General features: G+C 44.9%; 2 protein-coding genes across 3 annotated transcripts; both read right to left on the reverse strand.

Moving 5' to 3' along the window:
• Positions 1-440: 440 nt before the first annotated feature.
• Positions 441-3,470, reverse strand: LOC110510306 (zinc finger protein 383-like). The gene is made up of 3 exons (XM_021591709.2): positions 3,243-3,470; positions 2,782-2,953; positions 441-2,609 (listed from the first exon to the last, which is right to left on the reverse strand). The coding sequence occupies exons 1-3, from the start codon at positions 3,267-3,269 to the stop codon at positions 1,162-1,164; spliced, it is 1,647 nt and encodes a 548-aa protein (XP_021447384.1). The 5' UTR covers positions 3,270-3,470; the 3' UTR covers positions 441-1,161.
• A 371-nt stretch (positions 3,471-3,841) lies between these two features.
• Positions 3,842-21,957, reverse strand: wu:fe05a04. Of its 2 annotated transcripts, none has more exons than XM_036975395.1 (4): positions 21,657-21,957; positions 20,350-21,231; positions 8,373-9,355; positions 3,842-6,590 (listed from the first exon to the last, which is right to left on the reverse strand). In XM_036975395.1, the coding sequence occupies exons 2-4, from the start codon at positions 21,224-21,226 to the stop codon at positions 4,749-4,751; spliced, it is 3,702 nt and encodes a 1,233-aa protein (XP_036831290.1). In that variant the 5' UTR covers positions 21,227-21,231; positions 21,657-21,957; the 3' UTR covers positions 3,842-4,748. The 2 variants fall into 2 exon arrangements, with proteins under 2 accessions (XP_036831290.1, XP_021437803.2); XM_021582128.2 differs by having other exon boundaries at positions 21,593-21,950.
• Positions 21,958-22,674: the final 717 nt, after the last annotated feature.

Genomic DNA, 22,674 nt, shown 5'->3' on the forward strand with positions numbered 1-22,674 from the left:
ACTCCTTCCATTTCAATATTATCGCTTGCACAGTGCTCCTTGGGATGTTTAAAGCTTGGGAAATCTTTTTGTATCCAAATCCGGCTTTAAACTTCTTCACAACAGTATCTCGGACCTGCCTGGTGTGTTCCTTGTTCTTCATGATGCTCTCTGCGCTTTTAACAGACCTCTGAGACTATCACAGTGCAGGTGCATTTATACGAAGACTTGATTACACACAGGTGGATTGTAGTTATCATCATTAGTCATTTAGGTCAACATTGGATCATTCAGAGATCCTCACTGAACTTCTGGAGAGAGTTTGCTGCACTGAAAGTAAAGGGGCTGAATAATTTTGCACGCCCAATTTTTCAGTTTTTGATTTGTTAAAAAAGTTTGAAATATCCAATAAATGTCGTTCCACTTCATGATTGTGTCCCGCTTGTTGTTGATTCTTCACAAAAAAATACAGTTTTATATCTTTATGTTTGAAGCCTGAAATGTGGCAAAAGGTCGCAAAGTTCAAGGGGGCCGAATACTTTCGCAAGGCACTGTAGATAGATAAACTGATATACACAAGTTTATACAGGCCTACAATATCAGATTCTATTATTACAAAATATAAATTACATAATGATGCTAAATACAACTCTTCACTTATTTTTTATTTAACTAGGCAAGTCAGTTAAGAACACATTTTTATTTACAATGACAGCCTACCCCGACCAAACCCCCCCCCCCTAACCCGGACGACACTGGGCCAATTGTGCGCTGCCCTATGGGACAATGTCTTACAGTGTCATACATTTGAGATGATGCTATCTGTGGATTTTGCCAAACCAGTAAAATAAACACAAAAATAATCAAAAGCTCTCAAATAATCATCTTTAGTAGCCTAATCATGGTACTTGGCTTTTTGACAAACAGAAAACTGGACTCCCAAAATGTGAAAATTAGTGCATCTTTTAAAGTGGAAATTCAATCTCAAATAAGTAATATAGCCCATTGATAGAGAGAGTTTATTGTTCACTGTGGAATTAACTTTCTTCTCACCTCCCTTCACCACCATGCATTTACATGTTTTATTCCCTCGATGAGTCTCAAGCTTTCTGCCTCTTCTCACCTCTCCCTTAGCCTTTGATCCAACGATGTACTGCATCAAGCTTCCATCTACCATCTCTCTCACCCCTCCCCCCCAGTGTCCCCCAGGCCCTCCTCGTCTACCCCTTCTGTAGAGTAGTGCACTACAGTTTGGTGTCGGTTTCTGGAGGGAGCGTCCCCAAAAAGCAGACCACAGTCCTCACAGGTGTACAGCTGAGACCTTCCTTCACTGCTACTGCCCGGTTCTGCTCTCCTGGAGGGGATCTTCACACTGCTAGACTGGAACTGGAGCTCTTTGTCTGAGGTTACAGTCAGACCTGACCCTGGAGGAGCAAGGAGAGACCCAGGGGAAAGGATTTTTGTCGGGGCAGGAGTAATGCTGGAGGTCACATCAGTATGGGGGTTGTTGCATAACCTGTTTGGATTGGCACTGGGGCGTCCCACAGCAGCTGAGCTGCCTAGACTCTGTCTCCCCCTATGGGACCCACCGGCTCCTCCACCCCCTCCCATATCCGACACCATCCCATGGACAGTGCGCTGGTGGAAGCGGATGCCGGAGCGGTTGGAGAAGCCCTTCCCACAGAGGCTGCACACAAACGGCCGTTCCCCGGTGTGGATCCTTGTGTGGATCTTCAGTGCCCCCGACTGGGTGAAGCACTTCTCACACTGGGTGCAGCGGTAGGGCTTCTCACCTGTGTGGGTCCTTTGGTGGGCCCGGACCCCGGCCAGGTGGGGGAAGCCCCTCCCACAGTAGGTGCAGGCATAGGGTCTCTCCCCAGTGTGGATGCGACGGTGGATCTTCAACGCTCCCGACTGGCTGAAATTCTTGCCGCAGTCAGGGCATGAGTAGGGTCGGGCGCCGGTGTGTACGTTGAGGTGGATGCGGAGGTTGGAGTGGGAGTTAAAGGCACGCCCGCACTCAGTGCACAGGAAGCCGCCAGCCTTGTGAGCGTGCTGGGTGCGCTGGTGCTGTAGCAGCTGAGAGGGTCGGGGGAAGGAGGCTGGACAGTGCATGCATGGGTGTAGGGTAGGGGACACTATGGTCACCCCTCCAACATGGTTCTGGGGGGGTGTGTGGCCCTGATGTTCGCGGAAGAGCTGGGAGCAGGAGGGGAAGGAATGCTGGCAGGACAGGCAGGGGAAGGTGCCAGGTGACAGGCCAGGGTGGGCGTGGTGGTGGGGCAGGCAGGTGGTAAGTGGGCAGTGGTGGTGGTAGTAGGTGTGTGTCTGGGAGAAGGGAAAGTCTGCTGCCCCCTGTTGGTGGTGCTGTAGCTGGGTGCAGGTCTGGAAGCCCCGGCGGCAGCAGAAACAAGGGAAGGTGGGGATTTGGGGCAGGGGACTTGGTGAAGAAGTACCCTGGGTAGTGAGAGTGGTAGGGGCTGGGCTGGGGCTCTGGGTGCTGGTCTCCTTGGCCTGACTCTGGGGCTGACTGAGCTCTGGGCTGTAGGTGCTGTTGGGCTTTATGGTCTGGAAGGAGGAAGATGAGGAAGAGTAGGGGCAGCCAGGGCAAGTGCAGGTATGGTGCTGAGCTGTGTACAAGTCGGGGGAAAGACAAAAGCAAGAAAATACATTTATTATAAACCCAGGGTACTTCTTCACCAAGTCCCCTGCCCCAGTCCCCTGCCATTGCCTACGAAAACGAAATCTGTTTGCTTAGTATTCCCTGTAATTTCCTATTACTCCACAATGTTCTCCACTCACTTTGTCCACTGATGTCTCTGGCCTCTCTAATTCTCTCTGCCTGGGCCTGGACCTGTCTGGGCTGGGCTGAGCCTGGGCCTGCTGGTGGGGTGTCTTTAAGCCCCAGAGCCCCCCCAGACACCATCAGGTCTCCAATGAACTGGTGCATCTCCAACCAGGAGCATGGGTCATGCTGGGTGGAAAATGAAGAGGAAGGATAGGTGTCAATTGTAAATAGCAATGTGATTGCTTATACTACAACATAATACTTCATTTGTGACTTACATATAGATTAGCAATAGTTTTAACATCAGTTTAAGAAATATTTAAACTGTATTATATATATTTTTACAATAATTACAATTTTAATCCCACTGCTTTTTGGTTCCTTTTTTATTATGGATATACCTACAAATAGGCTACACAATAATATTTCCACTTCTTCAAAAATATGCATTTTATTGACAGGCCTATATACTTACGCTCACAGCGAACTTGTCTTTGTCCATGTAGAACAATGTGTAGTTTTACGATTTTTTTGCCGTCTGTTCCGTTTCATCAGCCTACATTGCTCGTAGCAAGAGAAAGAAATTTGCGGTACGTAACCGAACCGTTTTCCGATCGAGAATGAAGGGGATATCTGTTGTAGACTGTTGTGTTCTTACACCAGCCACATTTACGCCAGCCTACTACTGTTATCATCTTCGCCGGATTTGACAGACAAATTATTTCCGGGCCTTCTTCCCATGTGACAATATTTGTAGTCTTTTCTTCAGCCGAGCTCTTTGCTGTACGCATTTGCACTATCCAACTGTCTCGAGGATGTAGACCTATATAATTACAGACCTACCTAGCTAAACCCAAATGCACAGTTTATTAACATTTCAAAATGAAACACTGGAATTATGGATTACAACACTTCGGTTAAATGTTAGATTCTGTTATACTAAGATTTTATATAATTGTGTTTAAAATTAGATAAACAAACACTTACCATAGTGCCTTCCCGCTTCCTCTCCAGGACTCAAGTAAGAGTTCTGTTTTGGTCAATGAAAGAAGGCTTTAATAGAAAACCCCTCCATACCATTCCAATATGTTGATCTTTATTTGTATCCTTTAAGATCCCAATTTCAGAACAGAATATTTTAAACTCTACAAAACACTGCAACCATTCAGTTGAATTTGGGGTAAGACATTCAACGTGATAGAAAAAGATATACATGTCAATTTAACATTATAATTGGACAGCACATACATTTTCTTGCATATTTTACCCATCATGGAACTCAAATCAAACAAAAACCGAGCTGTTGAGAAACATTTCTCAGAAAGTTGACAGTACATTAAATCCTGGCTCCCAAACACTCCCCATCAATACCTGAATAAGAAACCTTGGCGACTGAAGTCCCATACAGCAGCTTATATAGAATAGAAACGACAAAAATTACAATGACATTCAAGTGAAGACTAACTAGACAACCTATAACAAAAAACCCAAATAAGTTATATTGGTATAGTCAAATAGATATGGAGTGTTTGGAAATGTGTGCGGTAACACTGGAAGAAGAGCATGATCCTATTGCCAACATACGCAACTACTGTAACATCGAAAACAATAGCCACTATTTACCCTAATCTCACTCTCTTGCCACACAGTAAGCAGCTAACAACAAGGATTGTTAGCTAGCTCACTAAACACTAGCAGGTACATTAAACATAGACATAGTAAGTCTTCAATAGCTAAGAAAAAATGATTGGAATACAGGAAAGCAACCAAATCCAGAGGGCAAATTCATGTAGAGGCATGGTTTATCAAAATCACCACTAATCCACAAAATGTGTTGCTATTATAATTTAATAACAAGCCTAGTATGAATTGTTTTACATTAGGCTTGGTTGTTGTCCTCTGTTCCTCAGGCCATTAAAAGGCAGCCTAATTAACATTGTTGTCAGCAATCCCATTTTTCACTCTGTCTAAAGTACTGCCCTTATAATAAACAGTCACGTAGGGCTCTAGGCTTTTCCCTTGTCCTTAGTGACCTTCGTCTTTTACATGGTGGTGAGGAGGGAGGAGAGGGGATGGGAGAGGGGGGGAGCTGTGCCTCTGGGTTATGGGCTGTGGGTTCATCAACAGGGGCATCAGTCTTCTCCGTTCCATCCTCCTCCCCTTTCCTCTCCTCGGTTCCATCCTTCTCCTTCGATCCATCCTTATCCGCTTTCCTCTCCTTCGATCCATCCTTATCCGCTTTCCTCTCCTCCGATCCAGCCTTATCCACTTTCCTCTGCTCCGATCCATCCTTCTGCTCTTTCCTCTCCTCCGATCCATCCTTATCTGCTTTCCTCTCCTCGGTTCCATCCTTCTCCTTCGATCCATCCTTATCCGCTTTCCTCTCCTCCGATCCATCCTTATCTGCTTTCCTCTCCTCTGTTGCTCCATCCTTCTCACCACCCTCAAGCTCCTCCTCTACACGGTCTCCTTCCATGTTCCTCTCCTCTGTTGCGCCATCCTTCTCGCCACCATCAAGCTCCTCCTCTACACGGTCTCCTTCCATGTTCCTCTCCTCTGCTTTCTCCGCCACATCACAACTGGCTGGGTTCCCTCCATTCAACCTCAAGTCGAGCACACAGCCTGGGGTACCCCCATCCCATCTCAAGTCCAGCCCCACGTCTGGCTCCATCTTCCTCTTCAATGCTGTCAGCGGGCTGGACCAACAGAAGTCTGTGCTCTGTGTTCCACTGTCAGGCTCTAGAGACAGTGGTTCCTGCTTTATATGGACTAAGCCCCGAAGCATTTTGGAGTGCAAAGAGCTGACTGACTCGATTTTCAGCTGATTCACTGGATCCACTTTGGCAGTGTTCTTCAAAGGTTCTGTCTGTTTGACGGTCAGGAGCCGCAGTGTTGACGGGACTCCCGGCTTTGGTGACTTCTTCATTTGAGACTGAGCTGTTCCATCATCTCTGCTGTCATTTTGCCTGTCTTCATCTCTTCTCCCTTCTCTATTTCCCCCCTTCTGAGACATAGCCTCCATTTTAGAATCCTCCCCTGGCTCCTTCTTACTCTGAAAGACTATCCCCTTTTTATCACCTGTTAAACTTGTGAATACTTCTTCCTCAGTCTCCTCTGCAAACCCAGGGTCTCTCGGTTCAGTCTTGACTACAAGGTTAGCAGGAGGAGTGGAGCAAGTCGACTTGTTAGACAGATCAAGAGGTAGTAAATTAGCAGGCTCCTGTTCGTAGTAAGCTGTCTTTAAGGCCAGATCCAGCGGGGCATCAGAGGAGTAGCGCCGGTTTGCCTCTGCTATGAGGCTCAGGCCCGGCTCAGAGGTGAAGCTGGACTGGCACAGCATCGGAGGAGGGGCTCCTGGATTTGGTGCTGGGTTGAATACCTTCCACTGGGGCTGTGTGCCTGAGAGGGCTGGAAGCTGGGGGGTGGAGGATGGACCAGAGAGTCCAGAGGCCAGAGGGGTGTTGGCAGGGACAAACATGACCAAGGACACCCCAGGAGGCGGCTGTTTGTCCAGGCTGAGCTTCCACAGCCCCTTGGTGGGTTGGTCAGGGCTCCCCACACGGACAGCAGTGGTGTTAGGGATTCCCATTGTGACTCCGGCAGGGGCAGAGCCTGGCATTCTCACTGGGGTAGAAGCAGGGACTCGCATAGCGACTCTGGCAGGGGCAGAGCCTGGCATTCTCACTGGGGTAGAAAGTGGTGCTGACGCTTGCCTCTCTGGTTTCTTCACAGGAGCAGAGACAGGGAGATAACTTGGAGCGAGCTGGGCTAGCGGTTTGGAAGGAGCAGCAGGGGCGTCCTTCCGTGGTTTCTTTGGAGCCATCTGCAAAGAGCGAGTTACAACAGTGAACAGAGAGCTACTTGTACCCTTCTCTATCCAATCCAATTTAAATCAAAATAATCTGAAAATACTTTTCTTCCAAAGAGCCATATACAGTGACAAACATACAGTGCCTTGCGAAAGTATTCGGCCCCCTTGAACTTTGCGACCTTTTGCCACATTTCAGGCTTCAAACATAAAGATATAAAACTGTATTTTTTTGTGAAGAATCAACAACAAGTGGGACACAATCATGAAGTGGAACGACATTTATTGGATATTTCAAACTTTTTTAACAAATCAAAAACTGAAAAATTGGGCGTGCAAAATTATTCAGCCCCCTTAAGTTAATACTTTGTAGCGCCACCTTTTGCTGCGATTACAGCTGTAAGTCGCTTGGGGTATGTCTCTATCAGTTTTGCACATCGAGAGACTGACATTTTTTCCCATTCCTCCTTGCAAAACAGCTCGAGCTCAGTGAGGTTGGATGGAGAGCATTTGTGAACAGCAGTTTTCAGTTCTTTCCACAGATTCTCGATTGGATTCAGGTCTGGACTTTGACTTGGCCATTCTAACACCTGGATATGTTTATTTTTGAACCATTCCATTGTAGATTTTGCTTTATGTTTTGGATCATTGTCTTGTTGGAAGACAAATCTCCGTCCCAGTCTCAGGTCTTTTGCAGACTCCATCAGGTTTTCTTCCAGAATGGTCCTGTATTTGGCTCCATCCATCTTCCCATCAATTTTAACCATCTTCCCTGTCCCTGCTGAAGAAAAGCAGGCCCAAACCATGATGCTGCCACCACCATGTTTGACAGTGGGGATGGTGTGTTCAGCTGTGTTGCTTTTACGCCAAACATAACGTTTTGCATTGTTGCCAAAAAGTTCAATTTTGGTTTCATCTGACCAGAGCACCTTCTTCCACATGTTTGGTGTGTCTCCCAGGTGGCTTGTGGCAAACACTTTTTATGGATATCTTTAAGAAATGTCTTTCTTCTTGCCACTCTTCCATAAAGGCCAGATTTGTGCAATATACGACTGATTGTTGTCCTATGGACAGAGTCTCCCACCTCAGCTGTAGATCTCTGCAGTTCATCCAGAGTGATCATGGGCCTCTTGGCTGCATCTCTGATCAGTCTTCTCCTTGTATGAGCTGAAAGTTTAGAGGGACGGCCAGGTCTTGGTAGATTTGCAGTGGTCTGATACTCCTTCCATTTCAATATTATCGCTTGCACAGTGCTCCTTGGGATGTTTAAAGCTTGGGAAATCTTTTTGTATCCAAATCCGGCTTTAAACTTCTTCACAACAGTATCTCGGACCTGCCTGGTGTGTTCCTTGTTCTTCATGATGCTCTCTGCGCTTTTAACGGACCTCTGAGACTATCACAGTGCAGGTGCATTTATACGGAGACTTGATTACACACAGGTGGATTGTATTTATCATCATTAGTCATTTAGGTCAACATTGGATCATTCAGAGATCCTCACTGAACTTCTGGAGAGAGTTTGCTGCATTGAAAGTAAAGGGGCTGAATAATTTTGCACGCCCAATTTTTCAGTTTTTGATTTGTTAAAAAGTTTGAAATATCCAATAAATGTCGTTCCACTTCATGATTGTGTCCCACTTGTTGCTGATTCTTCACAAAAAAATAAAGTTTTATATCTTTATGTTTGAAGCCTGAAATGTGGCAAAAGGTCGCAAAGTTCAAGGGGGCCGAATACTTTCGCAAGGCACTGTATATCAGTATATTTCAACAGTCCTTAGGGGGGTAACCCATACTCACCACAGGAGGGGGTTTGCGTCCACAGTCCTTGAGGTGGCTCTCGTAACCCTGCTGGTGAGGGAAGCCCAGGCCACAGTTCTTACACAGACAGGGCCTCGACCCTGCGTGGCCCCCCATGTGTGACATCAGCATCAAGGCCGAGCGGAAGCCCTTGCCGCACTCGGAGCAGGTCATCACCCTCTGGTGGGCCCCGGCGTGATTCTTCAGCTCGTCAGCCGTGGAGAAGGCCTGGCCACACTCCATACAGCGGATCTCATCCCCCTTGGTCCCCTGCTGGCCCCAGCAGCCCGTCTCCCTCTTGTGCCTCTGGAAGTCGTTGTGGCTCTGAAAGACGCCCAGGCATGCCACACAGTGGAGCCGCTCCGGCTCACACTCGTGCTTACGGTAGAGCCTGGCCAGGCGGAAATGTGCACGGCACTGGATGCAGGTGTAAGGCAGCAGGCCCAGGTGGGAGAAGCTGTGCTTGAGGAGGGCATTCTTGCGGCTGAAGTTCATGGGGCAGTCGGTGCAGCGATAGCTGCGGACACAGCCCCGCTCCTTGTGGCGGCGGAGAGAGCGGCGCAGGCGGAAGCGGCGGCAGCACTGCAGACACACGTGGTCCGCCAGCTCGCGCTTGTGCTCCTCCAGGTGCTCCTCACACTTGGTCAGGCAGGTGAAGATGCGCTTGCATGCGTCACACTCATAGAACTCCTTCTCAAAGTGGGACTTGGCTAGGTGGTCCTTCAAACCCTGCTCAGAATCGAAGCCCTTCAGGCAAACACGGCAGCGGAGCTGTACGGGTGGGACTGAGGTCTGGGGCTGGGCGTGCGTCCGCAGGTGGGAGCGGTAGTTGGCCAGCTGACAGAAGCGCTTACCACACTCGGCACAGCAGTAGGGGCGTGCCCCTGTGTGCAGGTTCATGTGCTCCTGGAGCTGGAAGCTGGAGGAAAGGACGAGGTCACAGACGCTACAGCGGTGTTCACCTGAACCTCCAGGCTCTGCTTCTGAAAGGCAGAGGGAGAAGGGTGTTAAAGGTACAGCAGTCAAAACGTTTTTCAGGAAATTGATGATATTTGGATGAAATCAGATCAAAGTAGGATACCTAAAGTATAAAAAATGACTGTTGCTTCTACATTGATAAAGTTTGATCATAAAGTTACTGGTCCCCTCCCCAATGTCAAACACCAGGATTAATATGACGGTCATATTCTCTTACCTCGTTTAAATAAGTACCGCCTTGTAACCAACAATTGCATAAGGGTGTTCGCAGAGGGGCGTGGTTTACATAACTAGGTAGCTAGTCTACTGGCTGGGGCCAAAATTTGACTGCACTGTGTCAGCAAATACAGTATAATTAGAGGTTCCCCCTATTCATCTAAGGCTAAGATACTTAGAGGTTTCTGCTTTCATCTGTGTCGTGTGTTAGCTAGTAGCTGGCTAGCCAGGTCTTCAGACAGCATGAAACAAAAGCGGGGGAAGGGTTGCCAAGAACTCAGACGCAGTTGTCATGTCATTACATCATTAGACACGCCAAATGGAAGATTCATACAAACTTCTTGACATTGATAGCAGAGGTGTGGACTCGAGTCACATGCTGTACAGCTAGCTATAGGATCGGATGCAGCGCAAACATGCAGCTCCAAAAATGTTTGGTGATTAATAATATTAACTGTTTACTTTGCAAGCTCACCAGCTTCAAGCAACTAGCATAAGTCTACTGATCTCTTGGTATGTCAAATTTGCTTGAAATGAATAATTTACTTGTATTTGGAATTTGTTGTTAAAATTAATAATTACATAATCAAAATATGTTAGAGACAAAATAATGAAGTAAAGGGCTGTCTGGTAGCCTCAATAGACAAAGACTTGTAGTTGAACAAGTCATTACATGTACAGATGTTGTTTTTTACTTGACGTGCGACTCGACTAGCTCTTAAAATGCACGACTTGGACTTGACCCAACCCGTTCTACTTCGGACTCAACTTGAGAACTGGACCTAAAGACTTGCAACCCGAATAATAATGACTTGGTCCCACCTCCGACTGACAGTCATGATATATGAACATTGTCTGGTAGTCAATATACAGAGTGTACAAAACATTAGGAACATCATCCTAATATTGAGTTGCACCCCTTTTGCCCTCAGAACAGCCTCCACTCGCCAGGGCCTGGACTCTACAAGGTGTCGAAAGCGTTCCACAGGGATGCTGGCCCATGTTGACTCCAATGCTTCCCACAGTTGTGTCAAGGTGGCTGGATGTCCTTTGGGTAGTGGACCATTCTTGATACACAGGGGAAACTGTTGAGCGTGACAACCTCAGCAGCGCTACAGTTCTTGACACAAACTGATGTGCCTGGCACCTATTACTATATCCCATTGTAAAGGCACTTATTTTGTCTCGCCCATTCAACCTCTGAATGGCACACACACAAAATCCATGTCTCAATTGGCCAGTGAGACCAGTGGAGGAAAAACGCATAATTATCAGCTTCCATTCAGTCAGCGTGTAGAACTGCTTCGCCAGGCCAAATATATACACATTCACTTTTTTCTTGAAACAATATCTCGTCGCCTATTGAAACTTGGACTTTACTCGTAACATTACTATCCTTTACTTGCGTTGAAAATTATGTCAGAACTATGTCAAAATGTCCTTGACTGCCTGGTAGGGGAGAGTGGGGGAACTTGTTGGAAAGTTGCACGCTCACTATTAGTATGGGGAGACCATGGGAAATTGTAACAGCCTTTATATCTATTGTAGACAGGCTTGCACAGTGAGGAACCTATTGGACCTTCAGTGTGTTACAGGCTTTTGATGCTGAAAGGACAGCAACCGTAATACCAGCACATGTAGGAGTGCACTTTTTGTAAAACACAAAAGGGCCAGTAGTGTAGTGGAGGCTATACACAGGTATAAACCCTATACCCACTTTTCTTTCAGTGGGCATTGCCTACACTCACTTCTTAATCCCCACTGATACGTATCAAAGTAGTGTAGTGGAGGTGTACGACTTAACAATTATGCAGTACAATAAAGAAATCATGCAAAGTAGCCTACACAATCGCAAAGCATGTTAAATATATCCACATGCACGCCACTCACAGCCTAGTTTCAGCGGAATATCAGGCAGCAAGAGCGAGCAGCTCTCAACTGGTTGTCGCATGGAGCAGCTCACAGAAGAATGACATCGGTAGCCGGTAGGGTTGGTAGGAAAGAAAGTTAAACATATCTACCAATAAATAAAGTGGGAAATGGGTATGCAAACAAGGTATTGAAAATGTTTGGTCCGAGGTCTTGGTCAGTAAGCTATTAGAGATGAAACTGGCTCTCATGAGGACTGCCACAGGACAGGAAGAACCAGAGTTAACTCTGCTAAAGAGGATAAGTTAATTTTATTTTTGATTATATTTCACCTTTATTGTTACCAGGTAGGCCAGTTGAGAACAAGTTCTCATTTACAACTGTGACCTGGCCAAGATAAAGCAAAGCAGTGCAACAAAAACAACAGAGTTACACATGGGATAAACAATCGTACAGTCAATAACACAATAGAAAGATCTGTATACAGTGTGTGCATATGAAGTAAGGTGGTAAGGCAATAAATAGGCCAATAGTGGCGAAGTAATTACAATTTAGCATTTTACACTGGAGTGATATATGTGCAGATGAGGATGTGCAGGTAGAAATACTGGTGTTCAAAATAGCAGAAAAACAAAAACAAATATGGGGATGAGGTAGGTAGTTGGTTGGATGGGCTATTTACAGATGGGCTGTGTAGAGCTGCAGCGATCGGTAAGCTGCTCTGACAGCGGACGCTTAAAGTTAGTGAGGGAGATATGTCTCCAGCTTCAGTGATTTTTGCAGTTCATATCAGTCATTGGCAGCATAGAACTGGAAGGAAAGGCGGTCAAAGGCGGTGTTGCCTTTGGGTATGACCAGTGAAATATACCTGCTGGAGCACGTGCTACGGGTGGGTGTTGCTATGGTGACCAGTGAGCTGAGATAAGGCAGAGCATACAGGTCGCAGTGGTGGGTAGTATATGGGGCTTTGGTGACAAATTGGATGGCACTGTGATACACTGCATTCAATTTGCTGAGTAGAGTGTTGGAGGCTATTTTGTAAATGACATCGCCGAAGTCAAGGATCGGTAGGATAGTCAGTATTACGAGGGTGTTTGGCAGCATGAGTGAAGGAAGCTTTGTGCGAAATAGGAAGCCGATTCTAGATTTCATTTTGGAGATGCATAATATGAGTCTGGAAGGAGAGTTTACAGTCTAGCAAGACACCTAGGTATTTATAGTTGTCCAAATATTCTAAGTCAGAACCGTCCAGAGTAGTGAAGCTAGTCGGGCGGGCGGGTAGCGATCGGTTGAAGAGGATGCATTTTGTTTTACTAGCATTTAAGAGCAGTTGGAGGCCACGGAAGGAGTGTTGTATGGCGTTGAAACCAGAGTTACCAGCCCCAGTATTGCAGCCCAAATAAATGCTTCACAGAGTTCAAGTAACAGACACATTTCAACTTTAACTGTTCAGAGGAGACTGCGTGACTCAGGCCTTCATGGTCAAATTGTTGCAAAGAAACCACTCCTAAAGGACATCAATAATAATTGCTTGGGCCAAGAAACACGAGCAATGAACATTAGATCGGTGGAAATCTGTCCTTTGGTCTGAAGAGTCCAAATGTGAGATTTTTGCTTCCAACCAATGGGCGGCAGGGTAGCCTAGTGGTTAGAGCGTTGGACTAGTAACCGAAAGGTTGCAAGTTTGAATCCCCTAGCTGACAAGGTACAAATCTGTCCCCTGAACACGCCATCATGTTGTGGGGGTGCTTTGCTGCAAGAGGGACTGGTGCACCTCACAAAATAGCATCATGAGGCAGGACAATTATGTGGATATATTTTAGTAACATCTCAAGACATCAGTCAGGAAGTTAAAGCTTGGTCACAAATGGGTCTTACAAATGGACATTGACCCCAAGCATACTTCCAAAGTTGTGGCAAAATGGCTTGAGGACAACAAATTCACCCAACTTATTGTGCTTGTGGAAGGCTACCCGAAATGTTTGACCCAAGTTAAACCATTTAAAGGCAATGCTACCAAATACTAATTGAGTGCATGTAAACTTCTGACCCACTGGGAATGTGATGAAAGAAATGAAAGCTGAAATAAATCATTCTCTCTAGCATTATTCTGACATTTCAAATTCTTAAAATAAAGTGTTGATCCTAACTGACCTAAGACAGGAAATTGTTACTAAGATTAAATGTCAGGAATTGTGAAAAACTGAGTTGAAATGTATTTGGCTAAGGTGTAAACTTCCGACTTCAACTGTATATTAAACACACACACTACTGTTCAAAAGTTTGGGGTCAGTTAGAAATGTTCTTGTTTTTGAAAGAGAAGCACATTTTTGTCCATTAAAATAACATCAAATTGATCTGAAATACAGTGTAGACATGGTTAATGTTGTAAATGACTATTGTAGCTGGAAACGGCTGATTTTTAATGGAATATCTACATAGGCGTACAGAGGCCCATAATCAGCAACCAATGGCACGTTGTGTTAGCTAATCCAAGTTTATCATTTTAAAAAGGCTAATTGATCAATAGAAAACACTTGTGCAATTATGTTAGTACAGCTGAAAACTGTTGTGCTGATTTAATAAGCAATACAACTGGCCTTCTTTATACTAGTTGAGTATCTGGAGCATCAACATTTGTGGGTTCGATTACAGGCTCAAAATGGCCAGAAACAATGACTTTCTTCTGAAACTCGTAAGTCTATTCTTATTCTGAGAAATTAAGGCTATTCCATGCGAGAAAATGTCAAGAAACTGAAGATCTCGTACAACACTGTACTTCTTCCCTTCATAGAACAGCGCAAACTGGCTCTAACCGAAATAGAAAGAGGAGTGGGAGGCCCCGGTGCACAACTGAGCAAGAGGACAAGTTCATTAGAGTGTCTAGTTTGAGAAACGCCTCACAAGTCCTCAAATGGCAGCTTCTTTAAATAGTACCCGCAAAACCCCAGTCTCAACGTCAACAGTGAAGAGGCGACTCTAGGATGCTGGCCTTCTACACAGAGTTCCTCTGTCCAGTGTCTGTGTTCTTTTGCCTATCTTTTATTTTTATTGGCCAGTCAGATATAGCTTTTTCTTTGCAACTCTGCCTAGCAGGCCAGCATCCCAGAGTCGCCTCTTCACTGTTGACATTGAGACTGGTGTTTTGCAGGTACTATTTAATGAAGCTGCCAGTTGAGCTAACACAACGTGGCATTGGAACACAGGAGTGATGGTTGCTGATAATGGGCCTCTGTACACCTATGTAGATATTCCTTTTTTTACATTTTTAAATCAACCGTTTCCAGCTACAATAGTCATTTACAAAATTAACAAATGTCTACACTGTATTTCTGATCAATTTGATGTTATTTTAATGAACACATTTTTTTGTTGCTTTTCTTTCAAAAACAAGGAAACGGTAGTATAGTGTGTGTGTGTATATATATAAATAAATAAAAAACACACACACACACACACACACACAAATGCCCTTGAAAAGTATTCAGACCAAGACTTTTCACATTGTTACGTCACAGCTTTATCCTAAAATTGATTTAATTGTTTTTTCCCCTCATCAATCTACACACAACACCCCATAATGACAGACAAAAACAGGCTTAAACATTTGCTAATTTATTTTTTAAAAACACATTTCCCATAAGTATTCAGACTCTTTACTTCGTACTTTGTTGAAGCACTTTTAGCAGTGATTACAGCAGAGTCTTCTTGGGTATGACGCTACAAGCTTGGCACACATATTTCGGGAGTTTCTACCATTATTCTCTGCAGATCCTCTCAAGCTCTGTCAGGTTGGATGGGGAGCCTTCCTGCACAACTATTTTCAGGTCTCTCCAGAGATGTTTGATTGTGTTCAATTCCGGGCTCTGGCTGGGCCACTCAAGGACATTCAGAGACTTGTTCCCGCAACCACTCCTGCGTTGTCTTGACTGTGTGCTTAGGGTCATTGTCCTGTTGGAAGGTGAACCTTTGCCCCAGTCTGAGGTGCTGGAGCAGGTTTTCACTATGCTTCACCGTAGGGTTTCCTCCAAACGTGACACATGGCATTCAGGCCAAAGAGTTCAATCTTGGTTTCATCAGACCAGAGAATCATGTTTCTCATGGTCTGAGAGTCTTTAGGTGGCTTTTGGCAATCTACAAGCGGGAGTGCCTTCTACTGAAGAGTTGCTTCCGTCTGACCTCTCTACCATAAAGACCTGATTGGTGGAGACCTGCAGAGATGTTTGTCCTTCTGGAAGGTTCTCCCATCTCCACAGAGGAACTCTGGAGCTCTGTCAGAGTGACCACCGGGTTCTTGGTCACGGAGGCCCTTCTCCCATGATTGCTCAGTTCGGCCTGGCGGCCAGCTCTAGGAAGAGTCTTGGTGGTTCCAAACTTCTTCCATTTAGGAATGATGGAGGCCACTGTGTTCTTGGGGACCTTCAATGCTGCAGAATGTTCTTGGTACCCTTCCCCAGATCTGTGCCTCGACACAATCCTGTCTGGGAGCTCTATGGACAATTCCTTTGACCTGATGGCTTGGTTTTTGCGCTGACATGCACTGTCAACTGTGGGACCTTATATAGACAGGTGTGTGCCTTTCCAAATCATGTCCAATTAATTTAAATTTACCACAGGTCGACTCCAATCATCTTGTAGAAACAGCTCAAGGATTTACAATGGAAACAGGATGCACCTGAGCTCAATTGAGTTTTACGAATGCATTGTACACAGTGCCTTCAAAGAGTATTCACACCCCTCAACTTTTTCCACATTTTGTTACGTTACAGCCTGAATTAAAAATGTATTAAATGTTGATTTTGTGTCACTGATCTACACACGGTACCCCATAATGTCAAAGTGGAATTATGCTTTTATAAATCTTTACAAATTAATAGAAAATGAAAACCTGAAATGTCTTGAGTCAATCAGTATTCAACCCTTTTGTTATGGCAAGTTCAGGAGTAAAAATGTGCTTAACAAGTCACATAATAAGTTGCATGGACTCACTGTGTGTAATAAGTGTTTAACATGATTTTTAAAAAGACTGCCCCATCTCTGTAAGGCCCCTCAGTCGAGTTGTGAATTTCAAGCACAGATTCAACCACAAAGACCAGGTAGGTTTAACAATGATATGCATCAGTAGATTAAAACAACTAACTTCCCGGGGATCTGTGACTGGTGATGATAGTTTGAGCATGTTGGAGTTATTAATTACATTTTGGATGGTGTATCAATACACCCAGTAACTACAAAGATAAAGGCGCCCTTACTAACTCAGTCGCCAGAGAGGAAGGAAACCGCTCAGGGATTTCACCATGAGGCCAATGGTGATTTTAAAACAGTTAAGAGGTTAATGGCTGTGATAGGAGAAAACTGAGGACGTATCAACAACGTTGTAGTACTCCACAATACTAACATAAAGTCATGGATTACAGGCAACATCCGCAATGAGCTAAAGGCTAGGGCTTTCAAGGAGATGGACTCTAACCCGGAACCCGGAAGCTTATAAGAAATCCCGCTATACCCTCCGAAGAACCATAAACAGGCAAAGTGTCAATACAGGACTAAGATCGAATCGTACTACACCGGCTCTGATGCTCATCGGATGTGGCAGGGCTTGCAAACCATTAGAATACAAAAGGGAAGAACAGCCGAGAGCTGCCCAGTGACACGAGCCTACCAGACGAGCTAAACTACTTCTATGCTCGCTTCGAGGCAAATAACACTGAAACATGCATGAGAGCGTCAGCTGTTCCAGAAGACTGTGTGATCATGCTCTCTGCAGCCGATGTGAGTAAGACCTTAAGACTGGTCAACATTCACAAGGCCGCAGAGCCAGACTGATTACCAGGGCATGCGAGCATGCGCTGACCAACTGGCAAGTGTCTTCACTGACATTTTCAACCTCTCCCTGTCCGAGTCTGTAATACAAACATATTTTAAGCAGACATCAGGGTGCCTGTGCCCAAAAACACTAAAGTAACCTGCCTAAATGACTACCGACCCGTAGCACTCCCATCTGTAGCCATGAAGTGCTTTGAAAGGCTGGTAATGGCTCACATCAACACCACTATCACAGAAACCCTAGACCCACTCCACTTTGCATACCGTCCCAACAGATCCACAGATGATGCAATCTTTATTGCACTCCACACTGCCCTTTCCCACCTGAACAAGAGGAACACCTGTATGGGAATGCTATTCATTGACTACAGCTCTGCGTTCAACACCATAGTGCCCTCAAAGCTCATCAATAAGCTAAGGACCCTGGGACTAAACACCTCCCTCCACAACTGGATCCTGGACTTTCTGACGGGCCTCCCCCAGGTGATAAGGGTAGGTAACAACACATCCGCCACTCTGATCACAACACAGGGGCCCCTCAGAGGTGCGTGCTCCTGTACTCCCTGTTCAACCATGGCTGCACGGCCAGGCACAACTCCAACACCATCATTAAGTTTGCCGATGGCACAACAGTGGTAGGCCTGATCACCGACAACGTCGAGACAGCCTATAGGGAGGTCAGAGACCTGACCGTGTGGTGCCAGGATAACAACCTCTCCCTCAACGTGATCAAAACAAAGGAGATGAATGTGGACAACAGGAAAAAGAGGACCGAACAGGCCCCCATTCTCAACGACGGTGCTGCAGTAGAGCAGGTTGAGAGATTCAAGTTCCTTGGTTTCCACATCCCCAACAAACTAACATGGTCCAAGCACACCAAGACCGTCATGAAGAGGGCACGACAAAACCTATTCCCCCTCAGGAGACTGAAAAGATTTGGCATGAGTCCTAAGATCCTCAAAAGGTTCTACAGCTGCACCATCGAGAGCATCCTGACTGGTTGCATCACTGCCTGGTATGGCAACTGCTCGGCCTCCGACCGCAAGGCACTACAGAGGGTAGTGCGAACGGCACAGTACATCACTGGGGCCAAGCTTCCTGCCATCCAGGACCTCTATACCAGGCGGTGTCAGAGGAAGGCCCTAAAAATTGTTAAAGACTCCAGCCACCCTAGTCATAGACTGTTCTCTCTATTACCGCATGGAAAGCAGTACCGAGCGCCAAGTCTAGGTCCAAGAGGTTTCTAAATAGCTTCTATCCCCAAGCCATAAGACTCCTGAACATCTAATCAAATGGCTACCCAGAGTATTTGCACCGCCCCTTCTTTTACACCGCTGCTACTCTCTGTTGGTATCATCTACGCATAGTCACTTTAATAACTCTACCTACTAACCGGTGCCCCCGCACATTGACTGTGTACCCCCCTGTATATAGTCGCACCATTGTAATTTTAATGCTGCTCTTTAATTGGGGCGGCAGGGTAGCCTAGTGGTTAGAGCGTTGGACTAGTAACCGGAAGGTTGTGAGTTCAAACCCCCGAGCTGACAAGGTACAAATCTGTCGTTCTGCCCCTGAACAGGCAGTTAACCCACTGTTCCCAGGCCGTCATTGAAAATAAGAATTTGTTCTTAACTGACTTGCCTGGTTAAAAAAAAAAAAAAAAAAAAAAAAAAATTACTTGTTAGTTGTATTTATTATTCTTATCCATATGTTTTTTTATAACTGCATTCTTTGTTTGGGGCTTGTAAGTAAGCAATTCAATGTAAAGTCTACACCGGTTGTATTCGGCGCATGTGACTAATACTATTTGATTTGATAAATGACAGAGTGAAAAGAAGGAAGCCTGGACAGAATACAGGCTTCCTGTTTGCAATAAGGCAATAAAGTAATACTGCCAAAAATTTGGCAAAGACATTTACTTTTTTTAACCTCAATACAAAGCGTGTTGCTTTGTAATGTTTCACATTTTCAAGCATGGTGGTGGCTGCATCATGTTATGGCTATGCTTGTCATCAGCAAGGACTGTGATGTTTTTTGGGGGGTATAAAAAGAAACGGAATAGAGCTAAGCACAGGCAAAATCCTAGAGGAATACTTGGTTCAGTTTGCTTTCCAACAGACACTGGGAGACAAATTCATCCTCCACCAGGACAATTACCTAAAACACAAGGCCAAATATATACGAGTTGCTTACCAAAACAACACTAAATGTTCTTGGGTGGCCTAGTTAAATTATTTACTTAAAACCGTCTTGAAAATCAACGGCAAGACTTGAAAATGGCTGTCTAGCAATGATCAACAACCAATTTGACACAGAATAATTTTTTAAATAATAAATGGGCAAATATTGCACAATCCAGGTGTGCAAAGCTCTTAAGAGACAAAGCTCTTTAATCGCTGCCAAAGGTGACTAACATGTATTGACTCAGGGGGTTGAATACATATCTGATCAAGATAGCGTTTTATTTTCCATCAAACATGTTTTGTGTAGATTGTTGACAATTTTTTGTACAATGAAATCCATTTTAATCCCACTTTGTAACACAACAAAATGCAGAAAAAGTCAAGGGGTGTGAATACTTTCTGAAAGTACTATATATGTAATGAAAAGTACCCAGACCTCCCCTTGGAAAGTGAACTGAAATTGAAACTGAAATTGTCCAAGATAAACTAGCTAGCTCACTTGATAAACAGTGCTGACAATAATATTTGGGCTAGCTAGCTAAATTATACAGCCAACATTTTTTTCTATATTGATATTGTTACAATAACCAAACAGTTGGATAAAATAAAAAAGGGAAAACATTGTGATATGACAGGTTTGAATGTTGCATGCAAATGTCAATGTTGTTTGAGTTTCTATGTGCATCAGCAAATTTGCTTGAGATAATCTCACTGCAACCATGTTGCTTGACATCAGTCTTTAAAAAAAACTTCACTCAAGGTGAGCTCCTCACCCACTCAGGTCTGTCTTTTCAGACTTCCTGGTAGTTTGACATAAGAGAAAACATATTTTACAGAAATGTAGAGCATTTTTAATCAGGGAAAAAATGTATGGTTGATGTTTTAGTCTTTGAGCTGAAGCCTACCTGGGTCCAGTTCGTCCTCCTCCTCCTCCTCTTCATCATCATCCTCATTCTCAGAAACCTCACTGTCATCTGTTTCCTCAGAATCCTCCTCTAAACTCTTTGCAACTTCTGCTTCTTTCAGTCCTTGCACTTTCCCATCATCGAAAACATCTTTCCCTCCATTTCTCCCTCCTATTCCCTCTCCAATATTTTCTCCTGGTTCTTCTTCCTCAGTGACCGCCCTTCCTGGCTTCCCTGTGTTTACAGGTTTTGGAGTGGTCTGAAACATTGCAGTCTGGTCTGCCAGTGGCAGCTTGGAATCATTCTTAATGGTTCTTAAGTGTTCAACAGGGGGAGTGGAAGGAGCTGGTACAGTAGTCAACACAGTACCAGCTCCAACACGAGACACAGATATCAAGACAGTTTTAGTTATTTTGGGGGTTTGGTGAAGGCTATCGCTTTGACCACTTACTAAACTCTTGGGTAGAAATATGGGACTAACAGGCCGTGAAGTGTGTGCCACTACCACCGGTTTGTGTGTAGAAGGAGGGGGTGGGCAGAGTATTGTCAGTGTCTCAGGGGGCCCAGAGGGACTTGGGGTTACTGTAATGTGAGGGCCCGTCTGTGAGGCAACCTGCTGTACTGTAGAAGCAGTCTGTGAGTCTACAGAAACCAGCTGTTCTACACCGACCAGTTCTGGGTCCACAGCTGTGGGGGTGAGCGCAGCAGGAGGAGGCGGCGAGGAACTGGGGATTTGGAGGTTGGCCAGGGATCCAGGGGAAATATTGTTAGAGGCCGAAGGCGACGGTGTTTCCTTCACACAGGTAATTTCTCTGGGCTGCAAGATGTCAGGGAACCCTAGTTCTGTCAGCTGGATATCAATGGTGAAGTCTGACATGGTACCTGTGAGACAAACACAATCCATTGATATAATTCTCTAATGCCGCCATTTCAGGATCATGATGCAATTCCAATGTCACTAAAAGTAAGTGCCATTAGAAAACAAAAATGTTGAATGCTAATGTTGGCAGAAAACAGCTAAGACAATGTATTATGTTTGACATTGATTCTGAAATATAGAAAACGTAACTAGCCATTTTCAACCAAGTGCAGTGAGCAGGCAGAATACATGAATGTACTGACTGTAACGGTAACATTCACCATGTTAACTTTGAATTGTAGCTAGCTTACGGTAGCTAGTTATTTAGCCAATCTAATTAAAATCATAAGCGCAAAATGCCCCACTTCAATAAAAACTACCTACCTACAACAACTATTGACAGAATAAGCAGGTAAATTATGACGACATAAGGACTTCCGCAGCTCACCTCAGTTCTGATTGCAACAGTGAAGATGGCTAATTTTCAGAAGCTCCACCTGGACAGAAACACCTTGTGGCGGTGGAGGCATGCGCTCTTCACTGTCCGAAAAGTATCCAGAAACTATATTATGTGACTGATCTATGATACTGTATAACGCTTGTTGCACAAGGTTACTATCTCGCCTAAATATGGGTTAAAACGTATGTTTAATTTATTTTGTAACAAACAATTTGCTGTAATTGAATCACTTACAAACCCCGACCGATTTGCTTCCGTCTTCTACAACAACAATGGGACAAAAACATCCGGCCCTTTACACACTTAATGACACCTACTGTCGTGGAGGGATATTACAACAACAAATTATATGTGACTCATTAAGCAAACGCTCTTATCCAGAGTGATTTACAGGAGAAATGAGGGTTAAAAGTGCCTTGCTCAAGGGCACATTGCCAGATTTTCACCTAGTGGGCTCAGGATTCAAACCAGCGACCTTTCAGTTACTGGACAACACTCTTAACCACTAGGCTACCTGCCTGACCTGTGAATGGAACTTTGCACTGAGTGTGAAAGTGCATACAACTACAGGGGGGACATTTAATGGCAGAACATATTTGTGTATTATTTGTGTCTATAAAATTATGATTCCACATATTCTCAACCTCTTTTAAAATTAGTATGTGCCCTCTGTTTTCTGAACAAAATGCTGCAATAAAAAAGTAAAGATTATGACATGACTATGCAGTCCTGAGAAGACTATGCAGAAAGGGATTTTGTGCCTGAACGATCAATACTCTGCAGCTCCTCCTCCTCATTGCTGGAGTGTAATGAAGAGTCACTGTGATGATGAGGAGTGGTGACGTTTATCTCCAAGATCTGGAACGTGGCAACTGAACTCTCCCTCTGTGGGTTTGTTGAGTTTGCTCTGTGTGCTGCCTGAGCTGCTGCATATGCTGTCTGAGCCATTGCCTTCCCTATGTTCCTCCAGGCATTGCTGCAGAAGTTCTAGCTTTTGTGCTTGCAG

This window comes from Oncorhynchus mykiss, chromosome 3, assembly GCF_013265735.2.
Source record: "Oncorhynchus mykiss isolate Arlee chromosome 3, USDA_OmykA_1.1, whole genome shotgun sequence".
NCBI lineage: Eukaryota > Metazoa > Chordata > Actinopteri > Salmoniformes > Salmonidae > Oncorhynchus > Oncorhynchus mykiss.